Here is a 23,159-nt window from a genome sequence, read left to right as displayed (position 1 = left end):
TTGGAGTATAGCAAGCTCTCTCTCACCCATACTTGCCCTCAGCTAAGCTTCTCAGGAACTGGGGCCAAGGTTCTAGATGAAGGGGTTGGTACTAAATAGGAGAAAAGCTTATGAAAGATCCTTCAGTGGTTGGGGCTCCACACCAGCCAGGGCAGTGGAAGGAACAGAGGAGCAGAGAGAGCCCACTTGACACGGCCTGGGCCACCAAACACATGGACAGGCCTGTGGGTAAGCGTCTAGTCCCCTGCTGGCAGATGCCTGCACTGGAGATTCAGGGCACAGTGGGATCACCAGGGGCAAACAAAACAACCCAAAGTTGACATAATATGGATTTCCTGTCTCAGCTAATGTCAGCCCATAAATAGATGTGGCCAGGATGGCAATAGGAACCCCTCCCTTTTCCTTACCTGAGCTTTCTCCAAGGACCTTGTAGCAAGGTTTGTGGCACGGTCTCTTCCCAGAGGTGCCACCCTTTCAACTGATCCCAGAGGATGAGGTGTCAGCCAGGTGCCCTTCGGCATCCGTAAGAGACAAGCAACTTTCTGCGATACATCTAGCATGGTTCTTAGCTGTGTACCATCTTTGGCAAAATGGGAAGATGGTCATCCTAGCCCATATTTTTAGGGCTTAATTCTCTCATGGATTCCAAGTGGGGAAAGGTTGGATAATCCTTACCAACCGGAGAAAGAACCTGGCACGTAGCTGTGCTTACCTAAGGCAGAGGTCGGGAAACTTTTTGGCTGAGAGAGCCATGAACGCCACATATTTTAAAATGTAATTCCGTGAGAGCCATACAACGACCCATGTACATTACACATTATCCAATAAAAATTTGGTGTTGTCCCAGAGGACAGCTGTGATTGGCTCCAGCCACCAGCAACCATGAACATGAGTGGTAGGAAATGAATGGATTGTAATACATGAGACTGTTTTATATTTTTAAGGTTATTATTTTTTTTTTATTAAAGATTTGTCTGCAAGCCAGATGCAGCCATCAAAAGAGCCACATCTGGCTCGCGAGCCATAGGTTCCCAACCCCTGACCTAAGGCAAAGATCCTGGAAGCAGAAAGCCTTTGGTGATCACTTCCCAGAAGAGATAGTGTAGAGAAACCCAGGATAACACAGCCTGGGGTTATCTGGGGATGACCTAACTGGAAAAATGGAATGGTTTTACAGTGCAATATGGAGTTCACTTTGCATCCACTGTCCCTAACTTACGTGCTTTCGAATGCTAATTTTATGGAAATTTCCCTGTTTGCCCCAGTTCTTCATTCTCCTAAGAGGTGTCATTCATTCATTCATTCAAATATATAAGTAACATTATTTTTTAATATAAATAGAAGTACAAGGACACTTGTCACAAATTAATTCCCATGCTCAAGGCTCAAAGAGCACAAAATTACTGCAAATGAAAAAAGAGGAAAGAATTATTGAATCAGAAATAACAGAAAGAAAAAGCGGGCTGTGAAGGTGCAGGGATGGGGAAAAACGTAAAGTCTGCACAGGAAATGAGAGTGTGTGCTTCCAGAGACCCGAGTGAGAAACGGCCCTGGGGCAGAGCACCAGGCCCGGAGCCACCCGCGGGCGCTCGCGCCACAGCAGAATTGAACTTGAACTCGCGTGCAGCCTGCCTCTGCCGGTGGAGACCCCGCCCCTAGCCCCCCTTCACTCCCCTCCCCGCGCTCGTGCTCCTCCGCCCGCCCGGCGCCCCCTGGCGGAGAGAGCCTGGGCACAGCCCCGCACCAGCCTCCTCCGGCCTTCGCGGTGCAGAAACCACCTGCTGACACGCGGTTTCTCCCAACCCGATGGGCCACCAGAGCCTCTAAGGCCCAGAGCCGGTGCTGAAGAGCCAATAGAGCCGTGCCTCCGATCACCCGCGGCCACAGACGTCTTTAACTGACACAACGTCCCGGGGCAACGCGGGAGGGGGGGGGGGGGTTGGTATCCAGCCTAGGCTCGTCTTGTCCCGCAGCCTGGCTGCTAGGTCTGAAGGGGATCCCTCAGCAAGGAACTTTCATTGCGCTTTTCTGAGAGGGTTATTTGTAAAAACTGAGCCATTGAACTTGACTTTCCAAGCCCTGCTGATATAAAACATGAGTTCCTGTGGAAGATGAAAAGGGGTTTTGCGGAGGGAGAAAAAAAAAAAGTTACCTCTTTCCATTAAAAAACAACAAATACATATATATTAAGGCATGCATTCTCATTGTAGAAAATACAATACAATGTAACGAAAAATCACATATAACAGCCCACATAGAAAATAGCTTAATATTTACATATATTTTCCAAGCATTTTCTATACATATTTATATATTTAAATTATTATAATATTTATATATATATATATTTTTAACTGAATAACATCCTATGTAATATTGTATGCTCCTTTTCCAAATATCACACCACACTCTTTCTACCTTATTATAGTCTTCAAAAGGCTGATTTTTTTTTTTAAACTGTTGCCTAACTACTCATCATATGGACATGCTGAATTTATTTAACCATTTAAATCTTGGACAGTTACTTGGTTTCTGATTCTCCACTGCTGGAGACAGCAGAAAACTCTGAATATAAGTTGATTATTGCATTAGAATAGCTTCCTAGAAGAATTACTGGGTTAGAATTCCAAACCTGTACAGGCTAGCATGACATACTATTAAAATGTTCCCCAGAAAGACGGTGCTAGTTTTCCTTTTTGCCATCAGTGTGAGAGAAACAACCCCACCACTACCAATAACAACTTTCTAAGTAGTGAATTATATTTATTTAAATTTTTGTCAATTCCAGAGGAGAAAAAAGTCATCCTCCTTGCAGTTTTAACATGTAGTTCTTTGATTAGTGAGACTAAATATGTGTTTCATTTTATTGCCTTTTTGTACTTCTTCTTCCTTTATGGTTGTCTATTTTTAGCCTATTTTTTACTGAAAACCTGAGTTTTTCTGATTGGTGTCTAAGACAGCTTTGTACAATAGGAATATTTATCTTTTGTCATGTTTGCAGCAAATATTTTTCCTAGAGTAACATCTGCTTTTTTCTTTTTCTTTTTTTTCTGAAGTTGGAAACGGGGAGGCAGTCAGACTCCTGCATGCACCAACTGGGATCCACCTGGCACGCCCACCAGGGGGCGATGCTCTGCCCATCTGGGGCGCTCTGTGCAACCAGAGCCATTCTAGCGCCTGAGGCAGAGGCCATGGAGCCATCCTCAGCGCCCGGGCCAACTTTGCTCCAATGGAGCCTCGGCTGCGGGAGGGGAAGAGAGAGAGAGGAAGGAGGGGAGAGGGGGAGGGGTGGAGAAGCAGATGGGCGCTTCTCCTGTGCGCCCTGGCCAGGAATCGAACCCGGGACTCCTGCATGCCAGGCCGACGCTCTACCACTGAGCAAACCGGCCAGGGCCAACATCTGCTTTTTAAATAAGTTTATATTTCTGAAGGACAGAAATCTAAATTTGTGTATATGCGGTTATTAAATACACTAGTCTTTTCCTTCTTGTTTCTTCTCTTCTGACATTTTTTGCTTACCAGTTCTTTTTCATCTCAGAATTGATTAAATATTCAGTTTGATTTCTAGAGCTTGTTCATACTTCTTCTTTTATATTTGGCTCCACTTTGAATTTATTTTGGTGGCTAGTGAGAGATGTGGTTCTAATTTGATTTTTCATCCAAATAGCCAATCACCCTATTAACATTTATTAAATAATCTCTTGCTTCATAATTGGTTTTCTTTTCTATATATTGGGTTCTTACATACTAGGATTTATTACAGAGTTTTCCAATAGGTTTCATTGGTCTGTCATTACTAATTTTTTAGTAATGCCATAGGGACTTTACTTGAATTTTATAATACATTTTAAGATTGAGTAGAAAAAGTTCCCCTCACTGTTTTTGTTTTTTTTTTTTTTTACAAAAAAAGCCTGACCTATGGTGGTGCAGTGGATAGAGCAATAACCTGGAATGCTGAGGTCACCAGTTCGAAACCCTGGGCTTGCCCGGTCAAGGTACATACAATAAGCAATAAGCAAGTGATAACTAAAGTGAAGCAACTATGAGTAGATACTTCGCACTCCCTACCCTCCTCTCTCTGTAAAATCATTAAGATAAAATCTTTTAAAAAGAGAGAGAGAAAGAGAGATTTCCATTTGCTGAGCACCTGGGTCTTGTATTATCTGAGCATGCCCCACCCATGCACCTTTCTATTAAAAAAAAAAGTTAAGCTAGTCTTGTTTATTTCAACATCCTCAGAATCAGTAGTTATTCCCCCTTAAAATTTCTAATTTTGTTTGCGTTTCCTAACTTTTTTCTTAATGAGATTTATTAGACATTGGTATTGCTTGGATTTTTTTTTTTTTTTTTAAGGAAGAGGAGGGGAGATAGTGAGACAGTGATCCCATGTGCCCCACCTGGGATCTATCTATCCTGCAACCCCTGTCTGGGGCTGATGCTCGCAACTGAGCTATTTTTAGCACCTGAGGCTGATGCAATCAGACCAACCAAGCCATCCTCAGCATCTGGGGCCAATGCTCGAACCAGTGAGCCACTGGCCCTGGTAGGGGAGGAGGGAGAGAAATGGAAGAGGGAGGAGGAGAGAAGAAGATGGCAGATTCTCTGTGTGCCCTGACTGGGGATCAAACCTGGGACATCCATATGGTGGGTGGACGCTCTATCCACTGAGCCACTGGCCAGGGCCTCGTTTGGATTTATAAATTTGTTTTTTCAGTTTTTAAAATTCATTAGTTCCTGTCTTTGTCTTTGTTATAAACTTAATCTGCTCTCCTGAAGTTTGTTTATTCTTTTAATGAATTCAATTTATTTACTTTTTTCTTTTTTTTTTTTTTTTGTATTTTTCCGAAGCTGGAAACTGGGAGAGACAGACAGACTCCCGCGTGCGCCCGACTGGGATCCACCCGGCACGCCCACCAGGGGGCGACGCTCTGCCCCTCCGGGGCGTCGCTCTGTCGCGACCAGAGCCACTCTAGTGCCTGGGGCAGAGGCCAAGGAGCCATCCCCAGCTTCCGGGCCATCTTTGCTCCAATGGAGCCTCGCTGCGGGAGGGGAAGAGATAGAGAGAGAGAAAGGAGAGGGGGAGGGGTGGAGAAGCAGATGGGCGCTTCTCCTGTGTGCCCTGGCCAGGAATCAAACCCGGGACTCCTGTACGCCAGGCCGATGCTCTACCACTGAGCCAACCGGCCAGGGCCTGTTTTACTTTTTTTAACTGAAAAACTTTAAGGATTTTTCCATTGTAGTACAACTTTGATTACACCTTTAAGTTTTGATATATAGAATTGTCATTGTAATCTTTTAAATAGTAGTTTGAATCATTCTCTTTTGACCAAGATGTAATAGAGGAGATTGCTTTAAAACTCTCCCCAAAGAGTTTTTTAGTTGAAGTTTTACAGTCTTGTAGTTCCAAAATATATCTGAAAATTTTTTTCTGATGTTTTGAAATGTGTGGCTAAGAAGTTAACTGACTTCTGTAAATATTCTGCGGTGCTTTAAAAGGATCCTGTGGTGGCACAGTGGATGGAGCATTGACCTGGAACGCTGAGGTCAGCGGTCTGCAACCCCAGGCTTGCCGGGTCAAGGCACAAAGGAGGAGCAACTACTATGAGCTGATGCTTCCTGCTCCCCTCCCCTCATCTAAAATCAATGAATAAAATCTTTTTTTTTTTTAAAAAAAAAAAGGAGATGTATTATTTGTTTATAGGCTACAAAGTTCAGTATTTATCAGTTAATTAAAACATTCCATAATTCAGATTCTCAACCTCATTTATTTTTGCATAAAAGCAAAATATTACTATGTTTAGTCTTTTTATCTTTCTTAAAATGGTTGCTTTGAACTATTTAATGGTTTTTGCTTTGAATTCAGCTTGGTTTAAAACGGTGACTTCTACTCAGTTACCCTTTCATTTGCACTTGTCGAATAAATCTTTGATATTAATTTCTTTTTCTTGGTCCTTCCATTTAGGGTACCTCTTTTTTAAATAGCATGAAATTAAATTTTGCTTTTAAATCCTAACTAAGTAAGAGACATTATCTTCCAATAGGGGAGGTAAACTCAATTTTGTTGTTATAAATTTTAAGTTTAGTTTTTTTCTCATCTTGTTTCATGTGTCCTGTTTTTAAACTCTTCCTTCCTGCTTCCTTTATTTTTCTGTCTGATGTTTGTGTGTCTCATCCTGTGATGTGGTAAGTACATATTCTCAGGGTAGGTAAGGGCGAGGCTCTCAGGCAGGGTGTTGGGGCCTCAGGTCTGCCATACCCTGGCTCTGTGACCCAAAGCCATTGCTTAACCTCTCTGTGCCTCAGTTTTCTCACATGTGGAATGGAGAGGACAACAACCCCTGTACCTCACAGAACTGGGGTGCATGCAGGTTGAGCGAAACAATACCTGGCTGATGCTATTGTTATCATTATTGCTATTCTTTAAAAATTCTATCTGTGGTTATCTTTAGGTTTAAAAATGACTTACACTATATGTCTCCAATTATTAAAATCAAGTGATAAGGCTTTTTAAAATTCTCTTCTACCTAAGATGATGAATTTAGCATGCTTTCACTAATCCTTTCTAGCTTCCTCTCTTTCAACGTCTTAATCTGAGGGTTTGCAGCACTCTAATTATTATGGAATTACTGTTTTCCTTTCACACAGTTACTCTTTCCAGAAACTAGTTTTTCTAAAATTTGGTTCTGTAACCATGCTTAAATGTCATCTGGATTTCATGTTATCTGATTTCAATGCTGTGTGCCTATCTTTCACATTATTCCATTCTGAAGCTCTTAACTGGGATTCATCCCTGGGTCACCTGGTAGGCAAGCTCCCCCAAAAGTATTAGAGGCTGTTTACCTTCTGAGTCCACAGAACTCCAAGAATGACTTGTTTTTCTTGTTTCCTCATGTGAATGGCAGCAATGCCTTAACGTCCCCTGGGATTTAAGGTTCCTGAGGAAAAGTCTGCACTGTGTTGCCTGTGTGCTTCGAGGATTGCTTCACCTTATGATTCAGTTAATTTTCCAGAAAAAAAAAAAATTTCCTCCCCATTCTAACAGGATAACAGAAAGCCTTTCTGATTTGCTTAATCTTAACCTCCCATCACCCCTTAGCAGGCCAGTTCTGGAAAAGTTTTCTTCATGCATGTCCTTGATTATGCTTTTATCCACCTTATTCTGGTTTCTTTCTCCAAAACTAACACTAATTCTTGGATTTGGTCTTGAGTCTATAGCTTTTAGTTTGTTCCCATTCACTCTCTCCTCTCGTGTCTTTGCTCTTGTCTTCTATATTCAGTGAGAACTCTTCAGTTTGTCCTTCACATTCCACATTTTAAAAAATTCAGTGCCCCTGGTGTAGATTTTCTTTTCGCTAAAACAATTTTAGTTTTCTGAAACTTGATGTTTATGTGAAACAGATGTGTGTTTATGTCGCACGTGCCCACTCTTCTTTGTCACAGAGACCACATCGTTTGTACCCTGTGAGGGATGCCCAAGAATCTGCTTTTTGTTTCTCATAATTAGGAGTCTTCTGCATCTCCAGAACTATTTTCCTTTTATTAACGCGGCAGATTCGTTTCAAAGGGCTGGTGTAGGATCCCCTTCCCTCCCCTGTCCTTTCTCTTTTCCTCACTCTCCTCCCATCCCCTGCTGTAAAATTCCTCTTTGAATTACAGTGATCTTTCCAGAACTGGCACCAGACAGCAGGACTTCCTGAGGCAGCCCCTCTGCCCTATGGGGTGCTGACTTCTTTCTGTGGCTGGAGGGCAGGGTTCCTAGGTCTAACAGGTTTCATCCAGTGTGGCAGGATATGATCCCACTAACTAGTCCTCTGAGAGCCCAAACCAGTGGTTTACAAACTTTTAAAATCATATACTCCTACTACTAAAAATGTTTTGAGTATGTACTCTCCTCCTGCTACATGGATGTTCGTTATAAATTGCACCCATGTATTACTGTCTACCTGCATATTAAAATATTAGCAGAGCTAATTTTTTAGATAAAAATAACTATGACTAGAAGATCTAATCACTTCTTCCTGTTGCCTTGGGGGTCCTTGCAGGTGGTCCACATAGCAGGTTATGCTTCAAACCCAAGGGGCTGTGAGAAACCACAGTCCTCAACCCATGATTCTCAGGGCTCTTCTCAGCTCAGCCCAGCACACAAGGCCTCTTTGGGGGCTTGCATCTCCCGATGCAATGTGCTCCCTCCTGTCGATGGTCTCCCTACTGCTTCTTTGGAGTTGAAGGTTCTGCCGGAGGTGGGAGGAGCTTGTGGGAGGAGGGAGTTTATGCTCCTAGTCTTCTGGCTGGTGCTCAGCTGGGTGTCTGAGATAGAGGCAGAAGAAATGGAGGAAGGAAACCTCTTTTTACCTCCCATTATGATGGAGGTGGCTCTGTTTTAATGAAAGAAAGACTAGGCCACTAATTGTTTTTCTCCAGTTTCAAGGGCTAGGTCTCCAGAATCAAATTTCTTATTATAATACAAATAACCAGAAAAACATGAAAATTCATAACATCCTCACCAGAGACCTGTTGCCAAGCTGGAGATACTGAGGCAGCCCATGTGTACAACTTCAAGCCTCAGGAGGGAAGAGTCCAAAGGGAATCCATTCAAGAGGCTGTTAGGTCATTTATAAAACCCGGCTCCGCTCACAAGACTCAGCCCACTTTATCAATGTTATGAGAGGACTTGCTGCTCCTCCAATAGAGATAAACACAAACGTGTGAGCTGGCAAACCTCTGCTCAGGGTGCGCCAGAAAGGCCTGCTTCCCCTACCTGCTGGGCTTAGGATAAGAGCTGTGGAAGGTCTCTCCGTCGGCAAGCCTGCTCGGGGAGTGACAGTGTCTAATGAGGAGGTTCCTCGGATGGGCTCTGGGCAGCCTGTGGGAGGCGGGCAGGCAGCCAGGAGAATCCCAGAGAATGCCGAGTGCCACAACTGTCAAGCCTCGGAGCCCATGATGTAATGCCTCACTGGGGTCCAAGGAAAACAAGCCTGCTGTTGTCACTGCCCTCCCAGCAACCGGCTGCTGCCCTCCCAACAGCAGGCTGTTCTGGGTAATTACTAATTCCCCCTCCCTACTTGGAAGGAGGAAATGAGAAAAACCTTTATCATCATATAAAAAGCCAGCCCAAGACATGAGAAATGTCTTTCAAAATGCATCTTGCTGAAGTGGGATTTCCATAGCAACTTCAAAAGAGTGTGTATACAACCAGAGATAAGTCCAGGCTGATGGAAGCCACCTGGAATGTGAACAGCCCTCCTCCAGGCGTCAGCAGACAGGAGTTTTCCTAGAACCTGTCATGCTGCTATGTGACCTTAGGCAAGTCCTTTACCCTCTCCGCTGTCTCACGTAACAGAATCAGGATCAGGTCAGGCTGAGAGAGAACAAGGTCATCCTGCCCACATCACCCACCCCAGTCCAATGCGTTGGTCCCCCAAAGCAGCTCCTCTCCTAGTCTCTGTCCAGCCTCGGGGTGATAAATTCCTGTCTCGAGGTCTCTGCCCATCTTGCTTATTATTTGACGTTGGGAAAGGACAGTGGTCATTTAAGCTAGATTCTAAAAGAAACTGCTTGGTCTTTTTAAGAGAAGTGTGTTGCCTGATTCAGAAAAAAAACATACTTATTCATAAACTTTTCACAGTTCTCTATGCCAGGTTCCTGGAAAACAGTCTCTGAGACTGAGATTGGGGTGCAGGAAGTCCACGGAGCTGTGTTGGAGATTCACAGCCGCGAGGAGTGAGGGAAGTGGGACAGGGCGGAGGGAGAAGATGAAGCACTCTGTAGTCACAGTGGGGCCTCCAGTGACCCCTTCAGTGAGCCCTGTAGCCTGGGTGGCCCTGTAGAGTTGTCCTGTGGGAGGTGAGGGGGCTGGGCCTTTAAACTCCTGCACTGACATGTCACTGGATGCTTGCTGCTCTGGGCAGGGAGCTTGACCTTGGCTGAAGCCACTCCTTTTAGCCACAGTAACTCTGGGAGAGGACCGGGCCACAGCAGACACCCCAGCTGAGGGGCTGAGAGCCTGGGCCTACAGGGGAGGGGGCATCTGGGAGATGCACTGTGGCATCTACCACACTTGAATCTGTTTAAATTTAACATAAAGTCAGCCCTGAAGGTAGTGCAATAAAATGGTTAAGAGGCAGACAAAACAGCAAGACTGGGATTTAAGTGCAGTCCCAGTGGCTCTGAGACTCTCAGATGGGGAAAGTTATCAGGAGAGTTTAGGCTACAGTTTCCCTGGAAGTGCCAATTCAGCCTGGGGTGGCGAGGTAACTATGAAGTTCAGAGTCAGAATCCAGTTCAAGTCTTGGCTTCACAAATACTAGATGTGACCTCAGCTCATTTTAGACCTCCACTCTAAATTGGGGACAGCTATTCTACCTCTATCATGGGTCCATTGTAAAAGCAAATGGAGATAACATATAGGAATTATCTCTCATAGAACTGGCACAGACTGAACTCCCAAAAGATGGGAGCAATGAGAAAATCTACCATGGCTTTAATAAACCTCATGTTGGAGCTAAGCAGAAGCGTTTTGGTCAATGGGCCTTTTTGTAAGAGAAAGGGAAACTTTAGGCAAACTTCTGACTTGCTCACAGTTCTCTGTACCTTTGCATTAGGATCAGCTGGGGCTTGTCAGTCATGTCTGCAGACAGAGGCCTGCAGGGCCATTCAATGCCAAATAAAGTGCAACGGAGTATTTTGCAAATTATGTACTTTGAAGCACACTTATTCTCCAATAAAAAAAAGTCACCCATACTTGTTACACATTTAATAAACAAAGAAATCTCACTTGCAGTGACTTTGCCTCATGGTCAGCTCATTTGCTCTCTGAAAAATGAGGTGAGCGTACCTGCCAAATAGAGTTGATCTGAGGATGAGGAAGATTTCAAACACCCAAAAGGGCTATGCAAATCCAATCCTTGCTCTTTGAAAAATCAGTTCCAACCATTTAGAACAGAAAACAGGAAGAGCACAGGTCTGCATATAGTAGGAATTGGTTTGTACATATAGTAAGCAAAGGCAGCCACAAAATTCTTAAGAGTTATCAAGATTTCCATTATTATTATTAATAATAATTTTCACTATATTGCATTTCAGTGTACAGTTCATATGCACTGTCTTGTTTAACTCTGACAACAAATTTTGTAAAGTAGATATTACTATCTCCAGCTTGCAGATGAGAAAATTGAGTCCCAGAGAGGTAAAGTGACTGGCATTATATCGCTCAGCTAAGAGTACTATGAGGAGTTTGGGGTTGGAACCCAAGCACATGCTTTCTCCATTGCAGAAAGAGTGTCTGCTTACCAGAGAAGGTTCATGAAACATTGTGAAGTGAGGTCTTAAGTAGAGCAGATGTTGCAACGTCAGCTGCTAAGTAATAGTGGGGTTCTGAATAGTAGGAATCATGTGTCCCTGAGAATTTGTATGTAAGAAAGGTCTCCCAACTGTGCACTGGCTCTCAAAAACTGACCCTGCCTGGTTTAAGGGTCCTTGTCCTGCTGCAGAAGAATTCCCTTAGTTTGACTGTGTGTCTCCTAGCCAAATATCTGAAAGAAATGACTGCAGACAGAATATCTCAAAACAGGTGGGAAATCTGGCTCAACTTTCCCTTGAGATGTTTTAGGCTAACTCTCCTTCAGAATTCTTTTTGCTTATCTCCAATGGGTTGGACACTGGTGTATGAAAAATTTGCCAATACAATTGTATTGGCAAATTGTATGTGTTGCTTGATTAAGAGTGACTACCAGGATCCATGTAAATTACACAGGATGCTTGACCAAACCTCCCAACATAATAAAAATAACCTCTCAACTGAACATATCTTCCTTTTATCCTAAGAGATCCTCATTTTAAGATGAGGACACTGAAGCCAGAGAGGCTAAGTGACTTGCCCAAGGTCTCACAGTTACTTAGAAATACAGTGTGTCTGTAAAGTCATGGTGCACTTTTGACTGGTCACAGGAAAGCAACAAAAGACGATAGAAATGTGAAATCTGCACCAAATAAAAGGAAAACTCTCCCAGTTTCATACCTATTCAGTGCAGTTTGATGTAGGCTCACGCACAGATTTTTTAGGGCTCCTTAGGTAGCTATCCCGTATAGCCTCTACAGACTCGTCACTGACTGATGGCCTAACAGAACGGGGTTTCTCCACCAAACTGCCGGTTTCCTTCAACTGCTTATCCCACCGAGTAATGTTATTCCTATGTGGTGGCGCTTCGTTATAAACGCACCAATATTCACATTGCACTTTGGTCACGGATTTGAATTTAGCGAGCCACAGAACACACTGAACTCTCCTCTGTACTGTCCACATCTCGACTGGCATGGCCGTGGGCTGCTCCGCCGTATACACGGTGTTACATCATCATCTGCGCATGCGCACATGCTGCCACATCATCCTACAGAAACTGGGAAGGTTTTCCTTTTATTTGGTGCAGATTTCACATTTCTATCGTCTTTTGTTGCTTTCCTGTGACCAGTCAAAAGTGCACCATGACTTTACGGACACACTGTAGAATCCAGGTTTCTAACCTAGGTGTTCAGGCTCTACATGTGAAATCAGATTAAAATGACTATCCAGGGTCAGCCTGAAAGGGAGAGGAGTCACCGAGGACAGCTTGAGGGTGATGGTGGAAGGAGATAGTTCTACCCTCGAGCTTGGTGGCAGCAGTTCTGAGGGGCTGGCATTTTGTGCTAGAGCCCCAGATCTATTAGGCCATATCCCCCTTCTCTCCCACCAGCTGCTTCTGAGTCACTCTGCCCAACCACCAGCCTCCTAAAACAACGTTTCGCAAAATGTAGTCCATAAGTACAGTGCTTCTCAAACATAAAGATGCATGCAAATCACCTGGTGAACATGTTAAACTACAAATCCCATTCAGGAGTTCTGGGGAGGCCTGAGATTCTGCATTCTAACAAGTTCCCAGAGATGCTGAGGCTGCTGGTCTGCGGAGCAAGCTTTGAGTAGTGAGGCATCAGTAGGTTATACATTGAAAAGGGTTTGCAGGCAAACACTTTTGAGAAAATCTGGACTAAACAAAATCAAACCAGTTTCACTACCGTAGGACTTCTCAGACCCTTTTAAACGCTAGTAGCATAGTAGTCTCCAATGGGAAGAGATAATACAAAACTTGCGGTGTTACATCTGAGAAAAGTTAACAATGTAACTATTAGAATGCACTGATATATTTTGGTTTACAAGGAAGGAAAGGAATAATATTATATATGCATTTCCCCAGCTTACCTTGGTTACAGTGTTTTCACTTTGCAGTTCATATTCAGCCTGACTGGGTCCTCCCTTTTCCCATTCTCTCCTGAGGTGTGTGGGTACACGCCCCTCTCCTCTGCCAGGCACAGCATCCTGCACCCTGCTTCTCCTCCCTCCTCTACCCTGTGCAGGATCTGCGCTGGAAGACAGGGGCTGAGTGGAGACCGCGACCCGCAGGAATACCTTTCGCAGACGCGAACGGTCCAGGCCGCGATGATCCACAGCGAGATGCTGAACACCAGCAGCACGGTGCCAGGGCAGATGGTCATGAGGGTCTTCATGACGAAGCGGGTGTTGAAGTTGATCTTGTTGAGGGCCCCAATGCTGCGAGACGAGGCATCTGTGAAGAGCTTGCTATGCAGCAGCATGACGCGCGCGATCAGATACAGGCGCAGGAACATTGGGATGGACAGGATGATGTCCACGTCCGCCTCCGCCCGCGAGGGTGTGTAGGAGAAGGCCAGGCGAGCCGTCCAGAAGAACTTATACTCTCCGGGGATGGGGTGGATGGCACACACCAGCATCTCCAGACTGATGTAGAGGATGCGCTCGTAGGTCATGGCTATCCGCCAGTCGTCCGCACCATTGTCGATCACGAAGAGCTGGCAGGAGCAGAGAGCCCGTTAGTGTAGCCAAGATGGAACCCACAGTGCACGTGGGAGGACGGGTCAGCTGACCCACCTCAGAGCCCTTTCTGGAGCCCTAGATTGTGTGGTGAGCACTCTGGAAGGGGTGTGGGGAGACCTGGCTGAGGCATTCACTCTGGGGGCCTCCATTTATGTGAATTTCTTCCCAAGGTCTCTTCCAGCTTGAAGGTATCCTCAAACTGACTTTCATGAGGAGGAGGAAGAACAGCTCATTTGTGTTAAAAACAGGTCCCTAAACTCTGGCCAGGCCCTGAACTAAGCCCTAGAGGGGAATCCCGAGATGAAAAGTTAATTTCCTTTGTGAGCGAGCTCACAGGCCCGCAGAGACTCCTCTTCCCATTCAGAGAAGGGACCCACAAGTGTTGCTGGCAGCGCTTTGCTCTCACGCAGAGCAGCAGGGTGTTCAGGTGTGGGCCCTGGAGAGGAGCTTCCTGGGCCTGGATCCTGATCGCGACACCGACTAGCTCTGGGACCTTCGGTGCCTCTGTGAGCCTCTGTCTACCTAGTTTGCTCATCTGGGGGCAGTGATACCTGTAGCTGCACAGTGGTCACTGTGAGCCTGCAGTGGATTAGTATATACAGAGTGCATCGAACCTGCCTAACGCCCAGTAAACACTCTGTAAGTATTAGCTATTATTATTTTTAACATTATTAATGGACGGGGTCTCAGTCTTTCGGTGAAATAAGGGCTGGACTCCATGATGTCTAAGCTCCCTTCCAGCCCTAACCTTCCGTGAGGTTCCCACTGGCACAGCAGGAGGAAGGGCAAAACAGCTGAAACCAGCATTGACAGAGCACCTGCCGGGTGCCCAGCTCAGACAGTGCCGAGGTTCACACATGGGGAGGGCTCAGACTGCTCTCACGGAGGGCCCACTACGGGACTCAGGGTTGAACCACACATCTTTGAGCATTGGGTTCGTGGGTGGGAACTATGGGATGCACTATGGAAGCAACTGGTGGTGGGGTCGACTTCGGCCCAGGTGACTCTAAAGGAAGGTGTGATCTCTAAACAGGAGAGGATTCCCAGACTAGACTCCTCCACTCTGCATCCCCAGGGCAGCTAAGCCTGGGTGTTTTCAGACACAGGTTTCCACCACCTGCGGAAACATTAAATACCTAATGGCTGCTCAAAGAGTTCCCTTTGCTCTAATGCCACCAGCAAGCCAAGCCATGGCAACGTGACTGGCTGGCCAAACTCCTCAAATACAAAATGAAAACCATCCAACCTATCTACAATAAAGAATTGCATCAGGTTACTATAGTAACTGGGTTCACTCTGGGCAGGAACTGAAGCAACGAGTCATGGATTCCTTTGAGTCCCTGATGGGGAACGATATTGTATGCCATCTGAGTTAAAGGGAGGGTACATCATCACTGCCCAACATGACAGGAAGGTTCGGACTGGGGTGGTGTCACCACTGCCTCTCAGGTGCCCCGCTTCTGCTCCAGTTTCCTGATGCAGTGTGGGTGGGTGGGTGGGGGCAACATGCGGAGTGGAGCTAGGGGCCAGCGAGCTAGACTGAGGTCTCACACATTCGTTTATTAGCTGAGTGATCGTAGGCAGGTCACATCTCTTCTCTGAACCTGTCACCATATCTTTATCATGGGACTATTGCCCTTGACCCTGCCCACTCATGGGATCAGCATTAGGATCCAGTATTACAGATAATAAGAGGGAATGTGCTTTACTAACTACTCTAAAAATGCAAGGGATTATTAAGCTGCTGCCCTGGGGAGCATTCATAAACAGTGGGGGTGGAGTGTTTTTGGTGGGGGTTGGGGTGTATGAGCGACAGATAGCCACTTCATATTACAGATTGAGATTCTGCTCAGTAGAGCTCCCATGTAGGGATCTGTGGATCTGCAGGGGTGGGTGATATGTCCCAGAAGACTCCATTGCTGTCCCCTATCAGGACGGACACCCTGGGCCTGCTCTCATCTGGTCTTTGGAAGCACAGCTCTCTAAGCATATCAAATAATAAGACACCCCACCCTGCTGTGTCCTCACTCAGCATCCTGTTCATTCCTTACAAATCACAAATTGCAGTTGTGAATGTGTCTGTGTTTACTTGGTTTCTGTCTGTCCTTCCCCTAAAGCAGTGGTTCTCAACCTGGTTGCACATTAGAATCGCTTGGAGAACTTATTTAAAATACCCACGCTTGGGCCACCCTCTGGATCTCTGCTCATGAGGCGCTGGCATTCAGGTTTTTCTTAAAGCTTCCCCACTGATTCTAAAGTACAACCCAGATTAGGACTCACCAGTCAAGTTAGACTTTCAAAGGGATAGGGACTGTGTCTTCCTTGTTTCGTGTGCTATCTCCATGCCCAGCCAGATCTTAGTATATAGTAAATGATCAATAAATACTTGTTTAGTGAATGAATAATTACCACTTACTCTGTGACTCTAGATGTCTAAGCTCCCTCTCTTGGGCTCAGTTTCCTCCTCTAAGGAATGAGAGATGGATTGGATGAGGCATCTTCTGCTCTGAAGGGCCATAATTCTGTAGTCTTATGTAGCCCCTCTGGCTTGGTGCCTCCTACTTCATGTGAGTTCTCAGGGGACCTGAGCTCGCCAGAGACAGGACCCACGCCTGGCTTGTCTCACCTCCCTCCAATGCCTGAGATTGTGCCTGGCACACAGTGGGCAATCAGTATAAGTATAGTGAATAAAGTAGGTGGATGTCATAAAGAAAAGGAGACTGCCAGTGGACTTTTAACTGCTCAGAATGGGGATTCCTGTAGAAACTCATTCCTAAGCCTGTGACTAGTGAAGTCCCTGGCAATTCAGCTTATTCCCAAAGAGTGGTCCAATCTGGAATAAAATGTCCCAGTTGATCTTCAAGCCTTAGGGAATTCTGGAGTTAACCTAGAACCAGGATCTTGAGGAGGAGCACTGGACCAGAGGCATAAAGGGGGCTGTGCTAGCTGCTCCACAAAAGGGTTGCCCTCCCTACATTTGTGCTCAGCCACCACCCAGCCTGGTTCTAGAGCAGCCTGACTGTTTGCCCTGATGGATTCTGGAAGAGTTCTGAGGTGATGTGGACAGGACCTGGCATGCTCTGGGCTATCATGGAGCAGAAGGCCTGGGTCTGACAAACAAGTATTTTCCTGACCTGGCCTGGGTTTGCCCCCTGTGTGCTGGCTTCCCTGGGTGAGGGAGAAAAGCCATATTCTTCAAGTTGCTGAGTCTTTCTGCCTCCTAAGCCTAAATCAGTGATTTGACTCATGTGGGGTATGGTCAGACTGAAGATGCTTCAGTGCCAGGGCCTATAGTCTTCTACAAGTCCCACATTTTCCCCAGAGAGTTCCCTGAACAGAGTTGGCTTCAGACCTAATTGTCCTGCCACTTAACTGAGAGCCTGTAGGATTTCAGCCTGTTGGTATAATTCTGAGAGCTTCGGAAAAAGGATTTCATGTGATAGAGCGATTCCAAACTTGCCTTCAAGGAGCTTATAATTAGAAAAGAGAACCAACTCAATTCAGTTAAACTCAATTCAGTAAAAACAGTAAGAACCAATTAGTACTTGAAATTTGCTAAGAGAGTACATCTCACACATAGAAAAAAGTTAATGCGTGAGGTGATGGATGGGTTCATTAACTTGATTGTGGGTAATCACTTCACAATGTATACGTATATGAAATGATCACATTGTACACTTTAAATATATGCAATTTTATTTGTCAATTATTCCTCAATTAAAAAGAACCAACTAGGTGAGGACCCTGTGGTGATATAAATATGAATCAGACTCATCCCCTGAATCAGCTCATGATCTGAAGTAGCTCTAGCATGGGAGGCACCATTAGGCCCATCCTGGAAAGCTTTTGGGACAGGATGGGTTTCAATGGTGCCTGGGAGGCCTGTATCAGACAAACCTGGCGTGGCAGCTCATCCAAGTGGCCTTGGGTTCCTCCCATCCTCTTTGTTTGCTTCTTCACCTAGCAAGAGGTGCAGTGTATTTCTCAACCCCTTGAATCTGAACTTGGCCATGTGCCTTGCTTTGGCCAACGGAACATGAGAAAATGTGATGCAGTAGAGGGTTGAGAAATGCCATTGCAGTGGACCTCGCTGTAGACACATGGCCCCGTTTACAGCCAGGCTGTGAGTGAGGCCATCTTTGACCTCTGCATGACAGAAGTGCGCGCACCCCAAATGAGACCAACAGAAGAACTGAGCCGACTGAGCTCAGCCCAGGTTGCTGACCCATACAATCATGACCTAAATGATTATTGTTTTAAGCCATTAATTTTCAGGGTACTTTCTTATGCAACAAGACTAAGGCATAACAAAACTAGCTCATGCACTTAATTAGCATATGTTCTAGAAGAGTTGGGTAATTTGCCCAACATCTCTGTTAGCTTCTCATGTCACAGCCCCTAGAAGGAACTTCCATCCCCACCCTTCCACTCTCGCACAGTTGATCAGTCAGAACTGGCCAGACTTTCTCAAGTGACTGGGTAACTGGACCGGGGTGGGGTGCGGGGGGTCGTGATTAATGGACAGGCCAACCTCCCCCACTCAGTGGTCACATCATTTCATATATCAAAGAATAACTCAAAGGATTTAAAAAGTTATTTTGCAAGCCATATAATGATTCTGTATGCAAAGTGTTTCTCACATGTGAGGATGTCAGCTGTAGACTGAACCAAGGAACAAAGGCAAAGCAGGACTTACTAGGTCTGGGGGAGAGAAGACCTGCAAGGAGTCAGGGGACAGTGAATCTTGGTGTAATTCTGGGAGTAAATTGATTAGCTGGTAGCTAGCAAAGAGGTCAGTATGAACACTCCATCCTTGAATGACCATTAGAGGTTTCAAAGAACACAACTTCGGTTACTTATGGATTTTCCAGAAACCCTGGAATTTTACCTGTGGCACATGGGTGCATAATAGGCCTCTCTCTCTCTCTCTCTCTCTCTCTATCTCTCTCTTTCTCTCTCTCTCATCTGCCGGCCCCTTCTATCTGCACCACCACCTGAGCCAGACCAGGTCTGCTTGCTTTACGTTTAGAGTTTCTCACAGCTCCCATGTGGACCAATTCTGAAGGGCCATCTGGTCACCTTGAGACAAGTCAGTTCAAGTGGAATTTCTGGAGCCCACCATATGTCAGCTTCAGGGCCCAGGACAGGCTGCTGACAGGGAGACCGCCATCCCACAAGAGCCCCTGCAATTCCCTTGGAAGCACATAAGAACCTGCCCCCCTTTTTTTCTCTTTCCCTGTAAGTTTGGAGTTGATTCATTGGGTTCACTAGATTTCCCCATTCTATTTTGAAAGCCTGAGGCCTTTCAGGTTCTTTATTTTAAGCAATAGCTTTCATTAAAATGTTCTCAGCTGTTAGGGGAGATCCTGCTTAGACATTCTGACCAATTTGAAAAACTTTCATTCTTGTGCAACTATGAATTTTTTTAAATTAAGGAGAGAAAATGGAAAAGGCCTTTTGTGTTCTCCATTGTTCTCTCTCTGTGCGAGAAAACTCCAGGGAAAATTTCTATCATTTAAAAATATATATGCAGAACAAAAGCAAAGGAAAAAATGAAAGATTTTTCTTAAAATCCAGTAGTAATATATTTATTTTTTCAAACTCCCTGGAGCATATATTCTGCAAGTACACCATTACTATGGGGGTTTCCATGGAAACAACATCAAAAGTCCTGTAATACCTAATTAGGTTTCCCAGAGGACAAGAGCTGATCACCAGTGATGAAATGAACTCCTGGGTTTGCAGTGATGGTGAACATAAAATTTCCAGTCAGCAAATGTGCCATGGAACCAGCTGAAGAAAAGGAGGAAGAAGGAAAAAAGCAAAGGTAGAAAAAGTTACCCCTAAAACAGGCCAGTAAGTAAGTACGCTGCCAGAAAAAAAGTCTGTGATTCTACCACTGAGACTCTCAGAGGGCTGGGGTCCGTGCTAGCTCGCTCTGTGTCTTTCTAGGAAGAAATCCTTCCCTTCTGAAACTGCTGGTGTTTACTGAGCCAAATGGCACCTGGCCATGTGCATGATCCTACGGTGGCTCTTTGGCCTGCCTGGGCCAGGGTTCTCCTGAGTGGACCTCACAGAGTTCACCTGTGGTCTCCTGCAGTATGCACGAGAACCCACAGGGACTTTTGAGTCTGAAGTTTGTTTGGGACAATCACATACCCGTGATGACCACAAATCCCTTCCTGTTCCCAGTTCTTAGAGAATGAAGCCAAGTTACAGGATTTGAGGACGCCAGTATTTTTCTCATGTAACAAAAAAATTGCTTGATTCCTGAACGCAGCACTCCTGGAGACACAGCATTCTGCCACTGACCCTCTACGTGTGGGCAAGTCTCTTTTCTTTTCTGGTCCTCAAATTCTTCATCTGTAACAGGAAGGGTTGGATCCAATTTATGGATTTCTACTTTCTCTTAGCTGTGGAGACATTTCTTCTAATGAGATTTTTTTTTCATATAAACCCAATACAGAAACAGATAAACTCAGAGCTGTTCTAGTTGGAAGGGTAGAGAGAACATTCAAAGACCAACTCATTCACTGCCCCCTCCAGCCTAGCTCTCCATGGTGGTGCCCTGCCCCTCCATAGAACCATTCAGCTGTAAAATCATTGTATAAACCAGCTAGCCTCTAGTTGGAATGAGGGATAAGGTGTGGTGCTGGAAATCAAGGTGCTTTGGGTCTAGTTTAAGAGATGCTGGATGCACAGGCATGGAGCTTACCCAGATCAGTTGGTTCATTCATTCACTCATTCATTTATTCACTCATATTATGTGACAGTCACCATGCTAAGCTCTAGAGATACAGCAAGAACAAGTAGACAAGGCTTCTATCCTCATGAAGTTTAGATTCTAGTGGAGAAAAACAGATAATAAACAAGTAGACCATTTAATTCCATTGCGTAATGCCTGGTAGGATGAGACGAAGGCAGGGCAAAGGAAATGAGAGCAGTCTGAGTAGAAGCTGTGCTGCTTTAGGAAGGCACCCTGGGCAGGGCTCTCTGAGGAGTGGACCTCTGAGTGAAAGAAAAGTCCTGCAAAGGTATGTATTACAGGTGCGGAGGATCGCACGTGCAAAGGCCCAAGGCAGATGGAGCTTGGAGAGTGTGAAAGATGAAAGAAAGAAGGTCAATGTGGCAAATAAATGAGGGTGGTACAAGATGAGGCCAAGAAGGTAGCAGGGCCCAGACCACTGGGACCTTGGAGGTCATGAAAGGAGCTGCATCAAGGGACAGGGAGGCCACAGGCTGACCTCCACCAAGGCCATGTGTACTTGCTTATCACTTTCAGAAGACAGATCATCACCGGTTAAATATGAGACTGTGTTAGCCTGCTTGGTCTGCCATAACAAAGTACTGCAGATCGAATGGCTTAAACAACAGAACTTTATTTTCTCACAGTGATGGAGGCTGAAGTCTGAGATCCAGGTGTGGTTATGGCCCGGTTCTGGTGTGAGCTCTCACCGGGCTGGCACACGGCCACCTCCCACTGTGTCCTCACGTGGCAGAGATCCACACACTCTCTCTCCCTCTTCTTATAAGGCCATGGTCCTATCAGATTAGACCACTCTTGTGATGTCATTTCATCTTAATTGCCTCCTGAAGACCCTTTATTCAGTAGGCACACTGGAGTTAGGGCTTCAATATAAGAATTTGGGGAGGGACACAATTCAGTCCATAGTAGTGTCTTTATGTGTCAAAATTACCCCAAAACCCAACTACAGGTCAAGCCAGGTGATTTTACACATACTGCCTCATTGAAACCTTAAAACTTTCCTGTAAAAAAATGATATGCCCATGTCACAAATGAAGAAAGTAAAATGCAGAGAGGTTGAACCAATTTCCCAGGACCCTGCAGCATCCTGTGTGCTCCCAGGTCCCATGTCCTTACACTGCTAAGCAGAACCATCTGTTGGGGACTAGTCAATTTGGGCTTTACTTGGTTTTGTTCTAAAAAAAAAACACCTTAAGCTCACTCTTCAAAATGTTCATTTCTCAGAAGAGACTTTACTGACCACAGAATCAATATATAATTAAAATAGGCTGCGTCTGCACCCACATTGTGACAGCAATCGGATTGGTCTGTTTGTGGAACTAAGGCAGCTGTTTTCATTCCCACAGACAGACGATCCATGTGTCTCCTTTCCCATCCTCCTTGCCTCACCCCCTCAGGGTAGATCTGGTGGTGGAGTTCCCAGTGGGGCAGGGACCATCTTGTCTTAGGAGCCACCTCCATACCTAAGCGGATTTGCTAATGAAGAAGATTCCTTTTGGGCCAAGTTGGGGTTAGGTCGGAGGAGACCGACACAAGGCTTCACCTATCTTTCCTAGAAATGAATAGGAACATTGGAGGTTGGTGACTGTGGGCTGAGGAATCAGGAGGAGGGGGAAATAGCTGAGGAGCACCTGGGGCCAGTCCCAAAACAGGAGGGAAGATCAAGTCTACTCAGAAGCGGCAGGAACAGTCATGAGACTTTCAAGAGCAAGAGTATGCAAAGTTCAATGCCATGTTGTTTGTTATGCCACCAGCAACATCACACCTTCCCCTTGCTCTCAAACCACAGAAAAGTCAGTTAACCCAAAGGTCTTGACCATGGCTCCTATGGGAACAAAGGGACCAGGAGGTGAGCCAGTGCCTACAGAGCTCACCATGTGCAGAATGGAGCAAGAGAATTCAGCAGAGGCAAGAGGGGACATCAGATGGGGTTACCAAGAGAGAAACGGAAGTTCCTCGGACTCCCAGAGACCTGTGGAGAGATACTCTTCTTGTGTGGGGTGAGAGTTCATGCCCAATCTATTTGAAGCAGGAAGAGCACGGTGACATCCCTTGAGTTACAGTGGTCACACCCAGGTATCATAATGTGCCCCACCCCACCCATCTTCCACTCTGCTGCCTGAACAAATGGTCTCAGATGCAAACCAAACTGTATTACTTTTCTTCTTAGAGCCTTTCAGAGGCTCCTAGAGCATTCAGAATCAAGTCTGACCTCCTAACTGTCCTTGGCAAAAGGGCCCTTTCCTGAACACCCCCAGCCACCAGCCACCAGCCACCAGCCCCACCCCAACCTAGCATCTCATTCCAGCCAAACCAAGTTACTCGTGATCCCGAACTTCTGTTCAATGGAGTTTGTACAAGCTGTCCTCTCTTCTCAACTTCTTTACCAAGAAGTTCCTTCTCATTCTTGAAGATCCAGATCAAACATCTCCTTTTCACGTCTTAGCTGGCCTCTTCCCAACCACAGACAGGGTTAAGTGTCCTCCTTGGGGATTACCCTCTCCCTGTGCA

At 45.5% G+C, this 23,159-nt stretch overlaps 1 protein-coding gene across 5 annotated transcripts in view; it reads right to left on the bottom strand.

Annotated features, from left to right (window-relative positions):
• KCNN3 (potassium calcium-activated channel subfamily N member 3) overlaps positions 1-23,159 on the bottom strand; it is a 165,117-nt gene that overhangs the window by 54,775 nt on the left and 87,183 nt on the right. For 4 of the 5 annotated variants that reach the window (XM_066362353.1, XM_066362354.1, XM_066362355.1 and 1 more), the window contains exon 3: positions 13,439-13,857. In XM_066362353.1, coding sequence (XP_066218450.1) covers positions 13,439-13,857 — 419 coding nt within the window. Of the gene's footprint in view, positions 1-8,758; positions 8,806-13,438; positions 13,858-23,159 lie in introns of those variants that run through there. The other variant, XM_066362357.1, reaches the window with a different exon arrangement.

The sequence above is a fragment of the Saccopteryx leptura genome, chromosome 2 (assembly GCF_036850995.1).
Source record: "Saccopteryx leptura isolate mSacLep1 chromosome 2, mSacLep1_pri_phased_curated, whole genome shotgun sequence".
Lineage (NCBI taxonomy): Eukaryota > Metazoa > Chordata > Mammalia > Chiroptera > Emballonuridae > Saccopteryx > Saccopteryx leptura.
Note: the sequence above shows the minus strand (reverse complement) of the source record. Positions and strands in the feature narration are given on the sequence as shown.